The 19616-nt window shown below is 49.5% G+C and overlaps 7 protein-coding genes across 7 annotated transcripts; 6 read left to right on the top strand and 1 right to left on the bottom strand.

Moving 5' to 3' along the window:
- Window positions 1-2390: 2390 nt before the first annotated feature.
- OPT6 (Opt6p) lies at window positions 2391-5111 on the top strand (the record flags this gene model as incomplete). The annotated part of the gene is made up of 1 exon (XM_018854037.1): window positions 2391-5111. One exon carries the CDS (start codon window positions 2391-2393, stop codon window positions 5109-5111), a length of 2721 nt encoding a protein of 906 aa, XP_018711545.1.
- A 674-nt stretch (window positions 5112-5785) lies between these two features.
- On the top strand, window positions 5786-7799 carry METBIDRAFT_171439 (uncharacterized protein). The gene has a single exon (XM_018854696.1). The coding sequence runs from the start codon at window positions 6108-6110 to the stop codon at window positions 7536-7538; it is 1431 nt and encodes a 476-aa protein (XP_018711544.1). The 5' UTR covers window positions 5786-6107; the 3' UTR covers window positions 7539-7799.
- A 688-nt stretch (window positions 7800-8487) lies between these two features.
- Window positions 8488-11081, top strand: METBIDRAFT_11620 (uncharacterized protein; the record flags this gene model as incomplete). The annotated part of the gene is made up of 2 exons (XM_018854036.1): window positions 8488-8560; window positions 8620-11081. 2 exons carry the CDS (start codon window positions 8488-8490, stop codon window positions 11079-11081), a joined length of 2535 nt encoding a protein of 844 aa, XP_018711543.1.
- Window positions 11082-12613: 1532 nt separating this feature from the next.
- On the top strand, window positions 12614-13033 carry METBIDRAFT_11619 (uncharacterized protein; the record flags this gene model as incomplete). The annotated part of the gene is made up of 1 exon (XM_018854035.1): window positions 12614-13033. The coding sequence occupies one exon, from the start codon at window positions 12614-12616 to the stop codon at window positions 13031-13033; it is 420 nt and encodes a 139-aa protein (XP_018711542.1).
- A 2150-nt stretch (window positions 13034-15183) lies between these two features.
- On the top strand, window positions 15184-15675 carry METBIDRAFT_11618 (uncharacterized protein; the record flags this gene model as incomplete). The annotated part of the gene is made up of 1 exon (XM_018854034.1): window positions 15184-15675. The coding sequence occupies one exon, from the start codon at window positions 15184-15186 to the stop codon at window positions 15673-15675; it is 492 nt and encodes a 163-aa protein (XP_018711541.1).
- A 172-nt stretch (window positions 15676-15847) lies between these two features.
- Window positions 15848-17269, top strand: FGR15 (Fgr15p; the record flags this gene model as incomplete). The annotated part of the gene is made up of 1 exon (XM_018858827.1): window positions 15848-17269. The coding sequence occupies one exon, from the start codon at window positions 15848-15850 to the stop codon at window positions 17267-17269; it is 1422 nt and encodes a 473-aa protein (XP_018711540.1).
- A 306-nt stretch (window positions 17270-17575) lies between these two features.
- Window positions 17576-18937, bottom strand: NPL6 (Npl6p; the record flags this gene model as incomplete). The annotated part of the gene is made up of 1 exon (XM_018858826.1): window positions 17576-18937. One exon carries the CDS (start codon window positions 18935-18937, stop codon window positions 17576-17578), a length of 1362 nt encoding a protein of 453 aa, XP_018711539.1.
- Window positions 18938-19616: the final 679 nt, after the last annotated feature.

The following is a 19616-nucleotide window of genomic DNA, read 5'->3' as shown; positions in this document are numbered from 1 at the left end:
GCCCCAAGACCCATGGCACACNGTCTTTTTTGGATGGCCATGATGTTCTTGTTTTTGTTGGAGTTTTGTGACGGTTGGTAGGTGTTTGGTGTGTTGGCTCGTTGTGTATGTACATGCCTCTGCCTGTGGCTTGTGGCGTGCTGTATTGCTGTAGTACTGTATTAATGTATTCTGTAGTACTGACTTACTAAATTGCTGCATTACTGTAATACTGTATTACTGTATTACTCTATTACTCTAATACTGTATTACTGTATTACTCTATTACTCTAATACTGTATTCTGTAGTACTGTAGTACTGTAGTACTGTAGTACTGTAGTACTTTAGTACTAACTTACTGTAGTACTGTAGTACTGTAGTACTTTAGTACTAACTTACTGTAGTACTGTAGTACTGTAGTACTGACTTACTATTATCGTAAAGTACTGAACTACTGGCGTACTGTATTACTGTATTACTTTAAGAGTGTATTACTGTATTACTGAATTACTGAATTACTGAATTACTGACTTACTGAATTACTGTAGAACTAATATATTGACTTACTGTAGAACTGATATATCGACTTACTGTAGAACTGAATTACTGCAGTACTGACTTACTTACTTACTGACTTACTGACTTACTGAACTACTGAACTACTGACTTACTGAACTACTGACTTACTAAATTAGTAAATCACTGAATTACTGACTACTGTATTACTGTACTACTGAATTACTGACTTGCTGACTTACTAAATACTGTAAGATCTACTCATGAACTCGTGGCTTGGGTTTAGTTTTCTCGAGTCCTGATCGGAATGAAGACGCACTTCTTTTGTTACAAGTTGAGAGATATCAAAACGCATGAAAACTCTAGCACCTAAAACACTGCGGACTTCGCCCCAAAATGTCTCTACATCAGCCATCAGTAATCGAACACAGAAAGATGAATCTCTCCAGCTTTTGAGACGCTTTTTTTGTCACTCAAATTGCAGGGATGTTGACAGTCGGCCAAAGAAAATCAAATCACTTTTTGCTGTAACATATATATCCTACAGTACATAAACCCTCCCACTCACTTAGTAGAGCTCTTTTGAAAATCAAAACTTTCCGTGTGACTAATCTCAAGCCCTTGCTCAAGGAAAGTTCCAATCACATCAGTTGCTTCACACTGTCTGGAAGCGATGACTCACGCTCAAGGCTTGGAATGTTTTATTGTTGACAGCCCCTTCAGGCCCCAAATGTTTATTAGCAAACCAAGTTTCAGAGGTATGGCTTGTATTGGTATTTCCAGGATGGTCCCACCTGATTGAGTCTCTCACCTAAATCTTCTGACTTGCACCAGAAGTTTGAGACCGGAGTCTTCAAGCGGCCAAGACTAGATCTGCTGCATGAAGTTCTCATAGATATTAAAATGAGTCTTCGGCGTTCAAGCGTCTGATATCACACGTAGTCTCTGGTAGTAAAAGATTGGATCCCAAAGAAAACAAAGACAATCTCGACAATTCGTCAGTAGCTTTCTCTTTCTCTGTGGAAAATTAGGTGGAGCAAAGCTGCAGCTTGTCTAGCCTCCGTCTACCTGATAACGGGCTACAACGGTGACATATATTCATTGGAACACGCTTTTTTACTCAACGCTTTATCAAAGAGACGGAAAGCCAGAAACGCATCTGTGAAGACTTTTCAGCCTTCTTCATGACATGGGCCCGGAGTAGAGTCATGACATGTCCTTTCATTAATCACCTGTTCGTGTCGACATTCGCTATCATACCAATGTGCTTCCTTTTTGTCCGTCCCTTGGTCAGCTTTTCATTCCCAAAATCTCCCGCCCAATAAAACAAAAATGCAGCGTTTTGCCGAACTGGAAGACAGCACAAGCACTAGTCACAGGCAATAGGAACTGCCCCACACCCATTCCTGCAGTGGGTGGTTGATGATCTGTTCAATTAATTTTGTCATATTATTTCTATTTTTTCTATTTTTTTTTTCTTTTTCATCTTTTTTCATCTTCTTTATTTTTCCTTTAATCTTATCTTTTCAACCCATTTTTACTCAACGTTGATCTATCTGTTGGTGCAATATACCATGGCCCATGCGCGATCTGCCCTGGGCCTGTCTTCGTTCTTTGCTGAAGGCCCGAGGCTCGGCGATTGCAAAAGGTAAGAACTTTCCCAGGAACAGGTACTGATTCCAGAAAAAAACTTATCAATATCCAGTCCCAGATTGGCTGGTTCAAACAAACTATAGGCAAATCTGATTTATTTTCCCAATTTGTTCCTGTCGTGAAATTTCACCGATCACTCCCATTACCCCAGGTTTGTAGAGCGCGGCCCCGAAAAAGAAGCCGTCTGAGTGCCCCAGCTCGCCATAATTAGTACCTCAAACGCAGTCTTCTTCCTCACTAAATGACACCTGCAAATGAGTACATCGAACTTGATGACCTTGGTACAGCCAGGGGTATCTCGAAAATTTCGGGCGACAGTTTCATTGCAGGACTTGACCCTGTAAACGAGAAAAAATGGCACTCGTATACTCAGCACCAGTTGGCTGTGCTCTTACCCAAATTGGGGGTCCTGGAGTTCCAGATCCCGCTCGACTTCGATATGTTTCTGCCTCTGGTGAAATACATGATGGCAAAAGTAGACATGCTCGATTTGCTGGAAGCCATAAATATACTACGTGACGCTTTGGTGGAACACAGTGGTGACGTCAACTTTCCAACGGAGGATTTCAAGCTTATAGAGGAATTGCTCGCCACCATGCCCGCAGAAACAGAAGGCTTAAAAGCATTGAACGAAGGTGTCGGTGCCTTTTCAAAGGGCTACTCTGATGACCCAAAAATGGCAGAAACGCCGCCGGAAAACTCCACATTCTGGGCCGCCCGTGTAAAATTGGAGGCGGCGCTAATAGCATTCCACTCGCCATATCCAGAAGTGCGTGCAGTGGTGGACCCATACGATGATCCTCTGCTACCCGTAGAAACGCTCCGCGTGTATGTGATCAGTCTTTTCTGGACCTTGGTGGGCAGCATCATCAATAATTTTTTTGTGCATCGGATGCCTGGCATCACGCTCTCCACAAGCACGGTCCAGCTCTTGTTGCTTCCAAGTGGCCGGCTCTGGGAACGCGTTTTTCCTCTCGACATGACAGTTTCCGTTTTTGGCCGGAGATTCAACATGAATCCTGGACGATGGAACAGCAAGGAAATGATGCTTGCATCGATCATTTATTCGTGCTCTGCAGGCACGCCGTACGCGGTGTACAACATTTTTGTCATGAAGCTTGATCGCTTCTATGGCCTCAAATGGGTCAACTGGGTCTATCAGGTCTGTTTCACGCTTTCGACGCAATTTCTTGGTTTTGCGTTTGCCTTCATGATGCTCCGTGTTTGTGTGTACCCAAAAAAGGCCGTGTGGCCCACCATCCTCCCTGTAATTGCACTCAATAGAGCGCTTATGGAATCCGAAAGACCAGAGGTCATCAATGGATGGCGGATCTCCCGGTACGCTTTCTTTTTTGTGGTCTTCGTGGCGTCTTTCTGCTACAACTGGCTTCCATCTTTGTTTTTCACCACCCTTTCGACATTCAACTGGCCCACTTGGTTCAGACCCAACCTGGTCCATTTGAACAATATCTCGGGCACAAACTCAGGCTTGGGCTTGAATCCCTGGCCTACTTTCGATTGGAATATCTTGGACATGGCAGGCTGTTTGACCATTCCTTTTTTCACGTACGCCAACCATTTCTGCGGCATGATTCTTGCGTTTTGCACCATTTTGGCTGTTTACTACTCTAACAACAAGTGGACTGCTTACTTTCCCATCAATTCCAACCGCTTGTTTAACAACAGGGGCGACATATACGACGTGCACAAGATCTTGAACGACAATAGCGGATTTGACCAGGATAAATACTTGAAGTATGGGCCGCCATACTTTAGTGCGGCAAATTTGGTGCTTTATGGCGCCTACTTTTTCTTATACCCCTTTGCCATATTGTATCACACGGTCACAGAATGGAGCTCCATGTCTCAGAGCTTCATAAGCATATGGCACACTGTGAAAGGTGCTTTTCTGAGCGGCCACGATGAGCAGCTTCAGAGATTCTCGCACGATCCACATTGCAAAATGATGAGCAAGTACGAGGAGGTCCCCACTCTATGGTTCCTTGTGATTCTAGCACTGAGTGTCATCCTTGCAGTTTCCTGTGTGTGGTTTTATCCCGTCGAAACACCAGTATGGGGCATTTTCTTTGCAATTGCGCTCAACTTTGTCTTCTTAATCCCTATCACTTCTATCTCCTCGGTGACTGGATTCACTTTTGGCTTGAATGTGTTGGTGGAATTAATCGTGGGATATGCGATCCCAAATTCGGGCCTTGCTCTCATAACATTGAAAGCGTATGGCTACAACATTGATAGTCAAGCAAGCAACTATATAACAGACCAGAAGCTTGCTCACTATACTAAAATTCCTCCCAGATCCATTTTCCGGGGCCAGATCATCTCCACTTTTTTGACTGTGTTTGTATCATTGTTCATCGCTAACTGGCAAATCGGTAACATACCAGATATCTGTGCTGCGGACCAGAAAAACAAGCTCAAGTGCCCCGGGGCAAACACTTTTTTCTTTGCAAGTATTCAGTACGGTGAAATTGGGCCTGCCAAGGTATTTGGTGGCATTTATCCGATACTTAAATGGTGTTTTCTCTTTGGTGCTCTTCTGGTATTTCCCTTGGCATACTTGAAAAAGAAAGGTCCTTCTGACTTCATGAAGTACTTCCAGCCCACCGTGATTGTGGGTGGCTTTCTAGCATATGGGCCCTACAATCTTCTGTATTATACCGGAGGTCTTTACATGTCATTCACCTTCATGTACTATATCAAAAAAAACTACACTCTATGGTGGGAAAAGTATAACTACATTCTCACCAGCGCTCTTTCTTCCGGGGTGGCTTTCAGTGCGTTGGTAATATTCTTCGTACAGTTTCGTGGCGTTGAGTTCAAGTGGTGGGGCAATAATTTAAGTTCCATCGGAATAGAGGGACATAAAATTAAACCCTCGTGGCTTCACGCTAAAGATGCACCAGAGGGATATGTTGGACTCAGGGAAGGCTCATTTCCGTGAAATGATTTATTCTTTTCACGCAAGTGATTGTTTGATTTTCGATGCTCGAGAATTATGAATTACAACGTCCATCAATCAGATATAGTGCGTGCAAATTCACGCGATCGACATTTTCATGTTGCGGATTCTGATGCATTTTCAACTTGAGATTGGGATTTGTTTTTTCGACTTGACTGGTTTGGATCTGAGACATTTCTGTTCGGTGTGAGCACGAGTTTCCTTTGAGCTCGAGAGTGATTCGAGTTGCCATTTTGAGCTTGTTTTGAAAATTATGGTACAATTGTTTGCACGTGCACTCTTTGACCATCGTCATTACTTGGGTTAATTTGAGTGATTTTCCTAGCATGATCATTCAATTTCGTGATGTCTCTTTCACCTTCCTAAATCGCAGGCATCAAGGCTCTGTTTAGATTCATGATTCTTTCGATTGAATGAAAAGATGACCGACCCGATGACTGCCTATGCCTATGGACTAGCTTATTCTTTTCCAGGTTTTTATCCCAGTCCCCATGGTTAAGGCTACAAATAGTAACAAAAGGGATTGCACACTGCCAGCTTAATTGGTGTGCCAGAGTAGGCTTTTTCTACGGCCAATCTCAATAGAGGGACTCACAAAAACCAAACACTCATATTCTCAAAACCCAGATGCTTGAAATTCAACGGCCTTGCCGCAGCGTGCACTTCAAAACCTCACCAAAGTCTGAACTGCGAGGCAAGGGGTACATGCAAGAATAAACACTAAGCAGAATGGGTACCCAGAACCCTGCTAAAACATCAGCAGTGCATCCCTTTCAGACAAAGCTCAAACCCGATGAAAGACATCTGCTTTCTTTTTCTGTCTAGCCGTTCATGCTTCGTTTCAAAAAAAATCAATGACCCCCGCACGTGACCCGTACCTCGGTCTGCCGCAAGTAATAGACCTATCGCACAAATTCGGCAATGGATGCTGTTTGTTTCTCCATCTTCCCTTCTCCATAAAAACAGATATCCCGAAAAATGTACGTGCCTTTTCTTGGCCGGCTCTCGGTGATTGAGTGGTTCCTTCTTCTGGTCTCATTCTGGCTCTCATGGATGGAGTACGTGTCGAACATCATCACTAAGCTCCTTCCTACCCCAGTTTTGACATTGATTAGCTCCACACTCAGACTCATGTACAAGCTCATGGGTCAGAAAATCAACTTCACCACTAAAAAACTGGCGATTCTGAATGATCAGGATGTGCCGTACAAGTACGTGCTGGCCGCAGACGGCGTTGACGACAATCGGTATAAGTTGATGACGGGATTGTTGAACAGTAGAAATATTCAGGACATGTGTCTTCTCTTCGGGTACGCAGTGGAAAATAGAATCGTGAAGACTAATGACGGATATTTGTTGACCATTCAGCGGCTCACGGGCCGCAAGGATGAGGCGGGCAATTTCCGGCAACTGCCTCGGAACGGCAAGGTTGTGTATATGCATCATGGCCTCCTCATGTGCTCAGAAATCTGGGTCACGATGCTAGATCGTGAAAACAACTTGCCCTTTGTTTTGTACGACTTGGGCTACGACGTGTGGTTCGGCAACAACCGCGGTAATAAGTACTCGCAAAAACACATGACGCGGCCGCTCAATTCCGAGGCATTCTGGAACTTCTCCATCGACGAATTTGCGCTTTTCGACATCCCGGACTCCATCAACTTCATTCTCGAGGAGACGGGGAAACAGCATCTAACATACATTGGTTTCTCCCAGGGCACGGCGCAGGCGTTTGCATCTGTATCCGTGAACCCGGAACTAACAAAAAAGATCGACAAAATCATCGCCATTTCACCAGCGACCACGCCACATGGGCTATACTCAAAGTTCTTGGACATTTTGCTCAAATCGAGCCCCAAGATGCTTTTCTTGCTTTTTTCTCGGAAGGCGTTGCTCCCCTCTGTGGTCTTCTGGGGGCGCATCATGTACCCGCCTTTTTTTAACACCTCCATTGACTTGTCCAACTACTTGCTTTTCTACTGGAAGGCAGAGAATATCGACAAGATCCAGAAATTGTGCTCTTATGCACACTTGTACTCCACGACGTCGGTGAAAACGGTGGTGCACTGGTTCCAGATCATGCAGCTGAAGAACTTCCAGATGTACCACGACGCCACCTCGGGGATGAACAGCTTGAACCCCATCAGCTACCCGCTCAGCAACATCAGTATTCCCATACATCTTATTTATGGTGATTCTGATTCCTTGGTTGATATCGACGTGATGAAAAGCCAGTTGCCGGCAGAGACAACGCACACTCATAAGATTGCCAATCATGAACATCTTGATAATCTCTGGGGCCGGGACGTCTCGGAAACCGTTTTCCCACTGGTTTTGGCTGCGTTGGGCGAGACGCCAAACGGTACGATTGCAAAATTAGCAGGTTTAAAAAAAACAGTGAATGCTTAGGCTGTCTGACACAAAATTTTGATACGGCCGAGCTCATGGAAATTGAGTTCGGCATACGGCAAGCTGCTCGAGAAGAATCATCTGGGTTTTTCCAAAGGGATCACGCCTCAACTAATGAGCAAACCTTCGCGACTTTTAAAAGGGAAAAGACTATGTATCAGTGCTAGGATAGCGCAAGATTGAGCTTGCATGGAAATACTAATGTGATTCGGGGTTTCAACCCACGTAATCGTAGAGTAAATCATTGTGCAAGATAGTGTAGGCAGTCTATTTTTCTTTTTTAAAAGCTGTTTGACTCTTGCTGCCGGCGTTTCTGGGTATGGGATCGGTGAGTGTTAAATGTCAACAGTTTTCATTGATCTACATGTGTTGAGATATTTGTCAAAATCAAAGGAAAATATGTAAACCCCAAAATTCAGATACTGACATAAACACGTCGACACGGCTTGGGATGAATTTTCAAATAGTCTAGTTGCTTTTCCCCCCCTCAAAAAACGACTCACGGGGCCATGTATGGTGATCTACAATAGTTTATCATTTTGACGAATCATCACCTCGTGGCTGCAAAATAGTCGTGCGCGAATCAGATTGTGATGCACATCGACACAGCAGACGTTCCTCCATACTTTCATCCGTTCTACAAAAAACACAGAAAGCCAAAGAAACCAGCAAAAGGATGGACACTTGGCGGTATTCAATATTTCGTATTCTTTTCCATGTTGTCCAGAACGTGGGGGCAGTGTTCCGACCTAGCGTACCTGCAGACAGCCGCGGACACACAAGTTGGTTTGGGTTTCTCACCAAACCTGTTGGTCTGCTCCAGCCTACAATATATACGCCGCAGATTTCGCCCAAGAAGCGAGGACTGGAGTAGCTGGCTGACTCAAACGGTCTTATTTTGCGTCCAGGCCCCTAGCTGAGATATCTTTAATATTTCTCTGTTTCTGTCATGACTCAGATGATACCCAGCTCTCTAGCACAGGGCGATATTATGCGAGAGCTCGAAGGCTTTGGCCCGTCAGGTATGTTCCACAAAACTCACCCACTGATCCTCAAGAATCCCATAGTTGCTAACCTTCAGAATTGCGGAAAAAACTCGAGCTTGAGGTCTCGGCAATAAAATCTGCTTCGGAAACCGATCCTCTGCACGACCCAATAATGACAGAGCTCATGAAAATACAGGGCCGGTCTTTGCCGATAATACCCGGTGGCAGCCCCCCTGAAACACCCGATTTCCTGATAGAGCAGCTCTCGCTACGACTCAGAGAGTTGCTTGAGCTTGTGCTCGATCCGGCAATACCCGACGATGCCCGCATGCTCCACGAACAAGCACTCAAAGAGTTGATTTCCAAAGAGCCCACGATAGAGAAGGGAGAGAAGTCGTATCCGAATGACTACCTCTCGCGGATCTTGATTGACAACTACTCCCTCTTTCTCAAGATCTCCACACAATACTTCAATCTTTCGCTTGCGTCGCTTGTCACACGATATCTCGTCAGCCTCGTATACAGCCTAGAATGCTGGGAAATATACCATCTTTTGCACGTGGTCCCCAACCTCGAATATATTCTCAAGCTCTTAGAATTTGACATCAGCTGCACGTCTTTCGGACACATCGTGAGGCCGCCAGAAAACTTCCTCAATTTCAACTTGAGACAGGGCCTCCAATACCCGTTTCCTTTCCCGTTCTACAACTTCTCGTACCACTCGATCGACCCCAAGGCCTCCACGAAAAAGATGGACAGAATCACCATCAAGCCGTACATAGATCTTCGCTTGGATAAGCTGGAGCTCAAGGCGCCGAGCAAGACAAAGGCGAGAAAGCTCTCGGCGACACCAGCCAAGCCAACGGAGGCCGAGCTTGCTTATTTGTCGGACTCCGACTCCAGCGCCAACAGCGAGGATTTCCGCAAGTGGAAAATCTTGTACTTGTTTGTCGAAATGACACCTGAGAAAATCCAGCACGATTTTGATCTTTGCTTCGTCACGCCTACGCAGAGAGCGTACGAAGAAGAAGACTACGATTCTGACCGGGCCAAGCTCATCGAAGCCAAGGAGCAGGAGACCATCGATGCCAGCATGCCGGAACTTCCGGTCACGCCTTCCGTGTTCCAGAAAGCTTTCACCAAGGCTCATGATACCGGGCTTGTCAAACACACATTTCTCCACCAGTGCAAGCTCATGGACCCGGAATCACACAAGACGTGTTTGAAAGTCTTTTATGGAAAAAACGAGCTCCACCGGCATCAGGAGTTTGTACACGCAACGAAAAAGCGGATGTACCGCTGTGCCTACTGCCCGAAAGAAGATGCCGACGAGAAGAACAAGGTTTATCCCCGATACGACTCGCTTGCGCGGCACATCCGCCGTAAGCACGGTATTGTGGGCAGTGAGAATAAACTGGCCGTGCTCCTTGCCAGGCGTGTGGCGGAATCGGAGGACATCTTCGGCAAACTGCCAGCTTTGCCTTATGAATATGCGGAGACGGTACCGGAACTGGTGCCGGGACCCCTGGCCTCAATCACCGACACCACGGGCATCCTTATTAAGGAGAACCGATTCAAGTCGGAAGGCAATATCGTCGACTCACACCCTAAAGAATACCGCGAGATGCTTGCAAAGTCCGAACTGCACAAGAAAGCAAGAACGGCACTGGCTTCGAACGAGCCACAGAAACGCACGAGGAAGTCTGTTGGGGGAGGCTCACTGGAACACCAGGAAGTCCCTTACAACGAGTTCAAATGTCCCACGCTTCTTAGCTCGGTCAACGCAGCGGGCCCTCTCAACGCGAGGGGCCCAGCAGATGCATCGGATCTAGTCTCCGCAGCAGCTCATCAATCTGCAGCCTCGGAAAGGCCAGCTCCAGGCAGACCAGCTTTAGGAAGTCCAGCAGTTGACAGACCAGATCTAAGACATCCAGCTCCAGTAAGAACGGCTTTGGGAGGCCCAGAAGCTGAAAGACCAGCAGCTGAAAGACCAGCAGCTGAAAGACCAGCAGCTGAAAGACCAGCAGCTGAAAGACCAAGGGAAAAACTAGCAGCGGAAAGACTCGCGCCCTTAGAGAGAAAGACAGTGGACCCTGCACCGGGAATGCAGCAGGCAAGCGCCCCCTGGCTCAGAGACTCGGCCAGTGTTTTCGAGTACCGAGGGCCGCAGAAGCAAAGGGCCGGCCTGGAAATCAGCCCTAGCACCCGAGTCCCAGACGTGGCACAGTATCCCCAGCAGCTCCATTCGTATGGCGCGTATGCGTCCAACTTCACGCAGCCAATGTACACTGCGCCCGACGGAAACCTAGTCTACGGCCATGGCCCGGGCGTGCGCTTGCCGTCTCAAACGACTGCGGCCCAGTACCCATATATGCACCAGATGTACGCAGCTCAATACGCGGGCGAATACCAGGCAGCGGCCTTGGCGCAGCAAGCGCCCAACGAGGGCTCCCGGAATCCGGCAGCCAGCCCTCAAGAAAGCATGCAGTCGATGCATCAGGGAGCTGCGCAGCAGTATGCAAAAAAAGAGGATCCCCGCCACGACAATCTGCGCTGAGAATGCCGTGCCTGGCGCCTGTCGTAAAATGGGGATGCCAAAGGGCGTGGTTCATGTTTTTTTAAAACAGTCTCGTTGAGGTTACATGCTAAACCAGGCGTGCGGATGCAGCCAACACACAACTGGATTGTAGAGTCGTTGTCACCAGAGAACAAGAACCCAAAGGTTTTTGATATTCACGGGAATATCAGTTAGACAGCGTGTCTTTTGCAAGTCGTGCAATTGGTGACCGAACAGGACGAAGAAACCAACTTAGAACAAGCCTGTTCCAAAAAACAAGCAGAAAACAAATCGGAAGATATAGAAGAAGAAAACACACCCTCGAACCTGACTAAGTATTTTTTGAGTGCGTCTCATGACCAGATTTTATTCAAGGCTGGATTTTCTAAGTGGATGAGTTTTTCATTCAGTGAAGTTTATGATTTGGAATTGTGGCAGACAATCACTGCATGAGTTTTCATGATGGTTTTTGTGAGGTGTGGTTTTGGATTGTTTGGGATGATATTGGAAGAAGATATTCTTCAGGCGCAGATTTGTTTCTTGGGCCTGGTTTTTACATTTAGGAATTGAGGTTTCAGAAGTTTGTTGTTGTGCTGAATGATGCTGGGCGGGCATTAGTGATATGGGTAGGATCAGTGAGGAGATTTCTGAAGCTGATGTTTTTGGGGGGCCGGCGAGAGTTTCGAATCAAATGAGTCAGTTGGTATTTATTTCGACAAAGTTTCAGGCGAAACAAGATTGTATCAACCAAACTTTATCATCGGTCTCTTTACGTAGAGATGGAATGGGGCGTTCCCTTTCACTTTCAGCCATCTGTTTATTGACCTTGCCCTGTCAAATCTACCTGCTTCAACCTTTGTCTTTTTCTCTCCTTATCTCAATCCCTCTTAGTCTACTTCATCTTTTGTATCGTATCTCTCTGGCCTGTGAGCCTGCGCTGGTTCTGGTTTCTACCAGCCGACGTGGACTCAAAAAAACCCTTCAGACATGTGCCGAGGAACGTCGGGGCACGCAAAGAAGGGTTTAGTGGATTTGGGCAAATAATCTTCAGATCAACGGGGAATCTCACACCCATCCACCTGATCTGACAAAGTATCACACTACGTGATACCCATCAGAACAGGACGAGAATCCGTGAACTCTTTCAGTTTCAATCAAGAAACTTCAGTTTCTGTCCTGCCACTAGTTATATGCTTGTCTCGGAGATTAAACATGTTTGTCTCAAGAGCCTGTTTATTTCGGAGATTAAGCCTGGTTGTACCTGAGATTAAGCCTGGTTGTCTTTAATATTAAGCCTGGTTGTCTTTAATATTAAGCCTGTTTATTTCCGAGATTAAGCCTGCTTTTCCCTCAAATTAAACCCGTTTATCTCTAAGATTAAGTTTATTTCAAAGATGATAAGAGAAAAAACTTTGGTTTGGAGATCAATGATAAAAGATTGTTGTTATTCCTGAGGATCTCGATGGAATTGACATGAACGACGGACTTGAGAACGACGCCATGATTCCTTGGAGGCCAAAGGAGCTAAGGGGATGAATGAATTGATTAAATACTACGACTCTGGCTCTGACTTGGAAATTCCTCACTCTGACGAATACGACTCTGACATCGACGAAGAAACCCTTTTGGCCAGCTCTTCAGACCCGGACTCCGAATCCGACTCTGAGTCTGAAAATGCTTGTGAGAAATGCGTTGGTTGCGTTGAGGAATCCGAATCTGAGTCCAGCTCTTCCGAGTCCGAGTCTGGAGACGCTTATGGCGCCTGCCTGTCTCAAATTAAGCCCGCTTGTCTCAAAATTAAGCCTCTCAAAGATAAGGTCTGCTTGTCCCTCAGAAATAGTGAAGCACTACCCGGAGCTTGTTCCGTTGAGTCTAAAACGCAGGCTCCCTCACTACGTGACGTGGGCTATGGCAACATAGAAGAGTCACTCATGAAAAGTACGGAAGAGTGATGGTGTTTGCGTCTTGGAAGATATTTTGTAGCTGGAGCAAAAACAACTTCGGTGTATAATTTCTTGTATTGATAAATAACAATGGTATGACCATTTTAAGTTAGCATTTATGATTTGACCCTCACCAATAAATATATACCTACCCCAATATATCATGCTCTTTCCAAGAAATCCTCTGCCACAATGTTTGACTTGCTGCACATCTACTAAAAGATGCTGTCCTTCAGAGTGAACAAATTCCACGGCGTATCAAACTCCTTGATCTCACCCCAATCCAACACAAGAATCCGACGATAGTGCAAGATGGTCTTCAAACGGTGGGCAATACACAAAATAGTGCAGTCCTCAAATTCACGCACGAACTTTGAATCTTGCTGCCGGTCTGGTAATCCACAGAGGACGTGGCTTTGTCCAAGATCAAGGGTTTGAAACCTCTCACTAGAGCTCTGGCGAGAGAGATAGGCCGTCTCTCCTAAAACAAGTTTTCAAGGTATACCTGCCCGACCCTCAGATTACACCCGTTTATCTCTAAGATGAAGCCTGCTTGATATCAGATGAAACCTGTTTATCTCTCAGATTGAGCCAGCTTGTCTCTCAGATTAAGCCTATTTATTTCAGAAATTAAGCCTGTCTGTCTTTAAGATTAAACCTGCTTGACTCAGATCAAACCAAATTATCTCAGACATTCAGCTTCCCTGTACCTCATACTAAACCGGTTTATTTCTCAGAGTAAACCTGCTTGTCTCTCAAATCAAACCTGTTTATCTTTCAGAATACACCCGTTGATCTGTCAGATTAAACCTGCTTGTCTCCCAGGCTACCTGCTTGTCCCATAGATTATACCTGTTTATCTCTCAGAATATACCTGCTTGTCGCAAAGATTAAATCTGTTTAATTCTCAGATTAAGCCTGCTTGTCTCAGAAGAAGCCTGTCTATCTCTAAGATTAAGCCTACTTGTCCCAATATTGAATCAACCTCTCTCGAGATTAAGCCTGTTTATTTCAGATATTAAACCTGTTCGTCTCTCAGATTACACCCGTTGATCCCTCAGATTAAACCTGTTCATCTCTCAGATTAAGCCAGTCTATCTCAGACATTAAGCTTCCTTGTCTTTCATACTAAACCCGTTTATTCCTCAGATTAAATCCGTTCATCTCTAATATTAAATCCGTTTATCACTCAAATCAAGCCTGCTTGGTCCTCAAATCAAACTTGTTCATCTCTCAGATCAAACTTGTTCACCTATAGGACTAAGCATGTTTATTTCTAAGATTAAACCTGTTCATTTCTCAGATTCAGCCTGCTTGTCTCATATAAAGCCTGCTTATCTCTAAGATTAAGCCTGCTTGTTCCAATATTGAATCAGCTAGTCTCAAGATTAAACCCGTTCATCTCTAGGACTAAGCATGTTCATCTCTCAGATTAAACCAGTCTATCTCAGACATTAAGCTTGCTTATCCCTCAAATTAAACCCGTTCATCTCTAAGAACAAAATTGTTCATCTCTAAGACTAAATCCGCTATTCCTCATTTCAAGCCTGCTTGGTCCTCAAATTAAACCTGTTTATCTCTCAAAATACACCCGTTGATCTATCAAGTTAAACCTGCTTGTCTCTCAAGTTAAACCTGCTTGTCTCTCAGATTATACCTGTTTATCTCTCAGAATATACCTGCTTGTCGCAAAGATTAAATCTGTTTATTTCTCAGATTAAGCCTGCTTGTCTCATATAAAGCCTGCTTATCTCTAAGATTAAGCCCGATTGTCCCAAGATTGTCTCAAGATTAAGCCTGTGTATTTCAGATATTAAACCTGTTCGTCTCTCAGATTACACCCGTTGATCCCTCAGATTAAACCTGTTCATCTCTCAGATTAAACCAGTCTATCTCAGACATTAAGCTTCCTTATCCCTCAAATTAAACCCATTCATCTCTAAGATCAAACCAGTTCATCTCTAAGACTAAATCCGCTTATTCCTCAAATCAAACCTGCTTGTCTCTCAGATAAATACGCTTGTCTGGACCCATACATACTGCAGCAAGCCCGCCACACCGGCGTCCAGGCCTGGCCCGTTCCGAACACCGAACCAGGCCCGTCCAACCAAGAAAAGTAGACCGGACCTTGTTTCCGGGCAGCCAGCCCCGCCTGCCCAATGGCTGCAAAATGGACGTGCGCGCACCAAAACGCCGGGTGTTCTGCGAGCGCTTCCTGGCCCGTCTGCTCTTCCAGAGAAACAGAGCCAACGCAACCGCCCAGTCCGCCAGTCCGCGCCCGCCACAGCCAGCAGGGCCTCCAACTGTGCGTCTCGTCTAGCCCGGCCCGCGCCTTCCGCGGCCAGGCCGGCTTTTTTTTTGAAAACGGGGCCGCCGCTGAAGCTCCGGCAGGCGGCGCGGTCGTGCGCGGCCCAATACGGGTGGGGCGCTCTCCCATTTTGCAGTCGGTCAAACCAGAGCCAAGTCCTCACCTCCCCCCACCAACCCACGCCACACGCCCGGACGCGAGCCCACAACCACCCCGCGTGCCCGTACCCATTGCTAACACGCCCTTGCTTTTTTCCGCGGCCGAAAAAGCGCCCGTTCCGCATTTGCCCCGCCCTCCCTCATATCCCACCTCTGTCCGTGGGCATACGCCAAGGCGTCTCTAGAGAACGGCCCATACACGCCAGCGCCACCTGGTTCCGCCACAAAAACCCGCCCGAGCACCCCGGCCGCCCCGCACGCCGCCGCCGCGCCGAAAACCGCGTGCCAAAACCGCCCCCGCCGCCCCGGGCCATGAACATCATGTCGCTGATGAGCCAGTGGAGCCAGGCGTCCGACATGCCGCTGAGCGGCGGCGCCCGCTCCCAGGGCTCCGCGCCCACGTCCGCGGCAGGGTCGCAGGACCCCAAAACGGCCGCAGGCGAAACGTCCGCGGCCAGCAGCAGGCGGGCCAGCGTCCTGCCCGCGTCCCTACATGCCCAATACTTGGCGGCGCTCCCCCTGCCCCCGGCCGCCCCGGCCGCCGACACCCGCGGCTTCTCCGGGCTGTGGTTCACGCGCACGTCGCCGTATCACGAGCGCAAGACAATCCGGTTGCTCTTGAAGGGCGAGCCGCAGACGACGCGCGACTACGCCGAGCACTTGTACAAGGTGGCGTGCTTGTTGTACGACGGCGAGCTCACGTACGACCAGACCAACAAGATGGAGCGCAAGCTCGTGCTGTTGACGTCGCGGTTGCCGCAGCACATGCCCTCCGCCGACCCCGCGGCGCTGCAGCTCCACTTGGTCGTGGAGCGGTGCTTCGACGTGTTCATCAAGATGTCCATGAACCTGCGCCGCATGGAGGTGGCCACGCACTCCATCCGCTTCTTGACCTCCGTGGTCATGGCCTTGAACTACTGGCAGGTGTACAGCCTCCTCCGATGGCGGCCCGCGCTCTACCAGTTCCTCACGTTGATCGGCTTTGACTTGAACGAGTGCTACGCGCGCTTCCTCCGGGACTACCACAGCTACGCGCACGAGCAGCAGGAGCTCGACGGGGCCGCGCTCGGCAAGGCCGCGGCCGAGGCCAGCCGCAAGCGGCGCCGCGCGTCGCAGGTGCTGACGCCGGAGCACAGCGACAACGACAGCGTGTGCCTCGACGCCCCGGAACTCGCGGACCGCACGGGCGCCTCGCCGCTGCGGGACAAGGCCCCGGCCAAGAAGCGCGCGCGGCCCGACCTCAAGCAGAGCCACCGCGTGGTGGCCCGCTCGGACTTCAAGATGGCGCCGTCGAGGTCCTCCAACTACGACCCCGACGTGGTGCACGAGTGCCAGCTCCCGGCGCCGGAAGACGCCTCCAAGATGTGCTTGCGGCGCTTCTCGCGCAAGTACGAGTTGATCCGCCACCAGGAGACCGTGCACTCCAAGAAAAAGAAGTTGTTCAAGTGCTACGTGTGCGTGAAGCAGGACCCTGCCATCGGGCCGCGCATCTTCACGCGGCACGACACGTTGGCAAAGCACATCCGCGTCAACCACCGCATCTCCGGCAAGGAGGCCAAGGCGGAGGTGGCGTACTCGAAGAAGCACGCGGAGATCGTGGAGGAAGGCGACATCACCGTGCATGTCGGCCGAAGGAAGACGAAGGTGGACTTCGAGCTCCGGGCGCACATGGACAAGAGGGGCGCGGCGAGGGAAGGCCCGGACGGCGTGCTCATGTACGACGACATCGACGAGCTGGCGCCGGACTCCATCCACTCGGGCGACGAAGGGCTATATTGATTGCGGCTCAACGGGCCGCGCCCGCTTCTGAATGCTTATTATGTACTGTTGCATCTTTCGAAATACACGGAGACACTGGCTTCTCAATGTCACTTATGTACTGATGCATCGGAATACACGGAGACACTGGCTCGCTTCTGAATGTGTATTATGTACTGTTGCATCGAAGTGCTCGGAGACACTGGCTTCTCAATGTCAATTATGTACTGATGCATCGGAATACACGGAGACACTGGCTCGCTTCTGAATGTGTATTATGTACTGTTGCATCGAAGTGCACGAAGACACTGCCCCTCCTCCTTCCGGTCAGTGCTGGATGGACCGCTCGAACTGCTGCTGCTCGAGAACCGCCCTCTTGACGGCCCCGTCCTCGATGCAGTCGAGCACGTCGCGCGGCACGTTGGCCAACCCCGTCGCCGTCCGGCGCACGTTGGGGTGGAAGAACCGGACCGTGCAGTCGAACGAGCGGTCGTCCGCTGCGCCGCGGAGCTTGGCGAGCTGCGCCCGCCGCGGCTGGCTCGCGGCCGGGTAGAAGTTGAAGCCGCTGTAGGTGTCCTTGACGCCGCGCAGCCACGCCTGCGCCCTCGCGTCGGCTAGCTGCTTGTTGTAGTCGACGGTCTGCTGCGCCACCTGGTACATCCACGTGGCGTCCGTCTGGTAGTTGATCAACGCAGAGCCCGTGACCTGCGCCAGGTACGCGTTGTGGTCGGCCGCGTTGTAGCTGGGCACCTTCACCGCGGCCTCCTCCGGGTCCGCCGGGTCGCCCTCGACGTCGCCGCGGTCGCGCGCCTTCTGCTCCCAGAAGTCGTCCGTGACCTTCTTGCCGCCCACAAGCATGCGCGCGCCGAACTCGCGGAAGATCGAGCGCGCCGTCACGAGGTTGACCGCGCGGCCCTTGTACGACGTGGGGATCAACTGGCGGTTGATCAAGTCCATCTTCTCGTCGTGCGTGCACACCTTCTTGAAGAGCGTCAAGTGCGTCTTGAACAACAAGTACGAGTCGCGGAAGCCCACCAAGCGCGCGGGCTCGGTCGACACCATGTACTGGCGCTCGCCCTTGCCGAGAAGCGTGAACGTCTTGATGCGGAACGTGCGGCCGCCCTGCAAGAAGCCGAGCTCGTCGATCTTCGCGCGGCCCTGCGGGTCCTCGTCCTCGAGCACCACCTCGTCGTTCTGGACGTTGATCTCGTTGCCCTTGTCGTCGAAAATCACGTCCTCCGGCCGCGGGATCTTGGGCTTGCGGCCTCTCTTCTTGCCCTTCTTGCGGCCCGGCCCGGCCTTGTCGCCGTCCGCGGGCCCGGCCTTGGCGCGGTCGCCGTCCTCGTCCTCGCCGGCGGTGTCCAGCTTGCCGCCGGCTTTTCCGGCCTCGCCGCCCGCGTCCTCGGGCTCCTGCGTGGCGGCCTTTCTCTTGCGCCCACGCTTCTTTTTCGGCGGCTGCGCGTCCTCGCCGGCGTCCTCGCCGGCGTCCTCCTCGGCGTCGCCTTCCTCATCTAGCTCGTCGTCGTCCTCGTCCTTGATTGCCGTGTCCTCGAATTCCTCGTTGTACTCGTCGTCCTCGCCCTCGGGGTCCAAGTCAAGGCCGGCCAAGGTCGGCCGCTGCGCACGTGACTGCCGGGGCGAGCGCACGGCGCCGGGGGCGTCCTGCTCTATATCCAGGCTCTGCGACATGGTGGGGGTGCTGGCCGGTGTGGGGTTTTGAGGGTGGTTTTGTGGTGGTTTCGGGGGGTTCCGGGCGGGTTTGTGGTGGTTTTGGGCGCGTTTCGTGTGGGTTTGGTGCTGCTGTTTGGCGTGTCCTGGGCGGGGCGGGTGTGTTTTTGGTGCTTTGGCTCTGGACAGCTGGGCGCGCGCTGGGCGCGGCGGTGTGTGCAGGCCGCGGACTGGGCCTGGTGCTTTCATGCTGGTGCTTTCATGCTGGTGGCTTCATGCTGGTGGTTTCATGCTGTGGTTTCATGCTGTGGTTTCATGCTGGTGGTTTGGGATTGGACCTTTCTGGTCCGGCCGCTGTGTCGTTGTGGTTTCGTCGCCACAGCCCTTCAAAGAATTTGCCCAATGCCCAATTTCCGCGGGAATCCGGTGGACATTGACATTGTGTTCTCTATTATTTTCGTAGTTTTGAATGTACTACCTGAGAGAGCTATTGACGCATTTTTCAAATCTTCACTTTGGTGCGGTGGTCAAATGCACAATGATACTTATTCGTACAGTTTGATGAGGACCATTGAGTCAATGTATTGTTTTTATAATAGACGAAAGAAAAAAACTGTGTGATGATGTCACAGGTAAGTGCAACAGCTGCAGACAGTTTCATAGGGTCGGAACCGTGCGGCCCCTTTCCGCTCCTCGGTTT

Source organism: Metschnikowia bicuspidata, assembly GCF_001664035.1.
Source record: "Metschnikowia bicuspidata var. bicuspidata NRRL YB-4993 chromosome Unknown METBIscaffold_3, whole genome shotgun sequence".
Classification (NCBI taxonomy): domain Eukaryota; kingdom Fungi; phylum Ascomycota; class Pichiomycetes; order Serinales; family Metschnikowiaceae; genus Metschnikowia; species Metschnikowia bicuspidata.
Note: the sequence above shows the minus strand (reverse complement) of the source record. Positions and strands in the feature narration are given on the sequence as shown.

Bases quoted from the DNA above. Each gene is read 5' to 3' on its own strand.
- METBIDRAFT_171439 (XM_018854696.1), top strand. From the start codon at position 6,108: ATGTACGTGCCTTTTCTTGGCCGGCTCTCGGTGATTGAGTGGTTCCTT.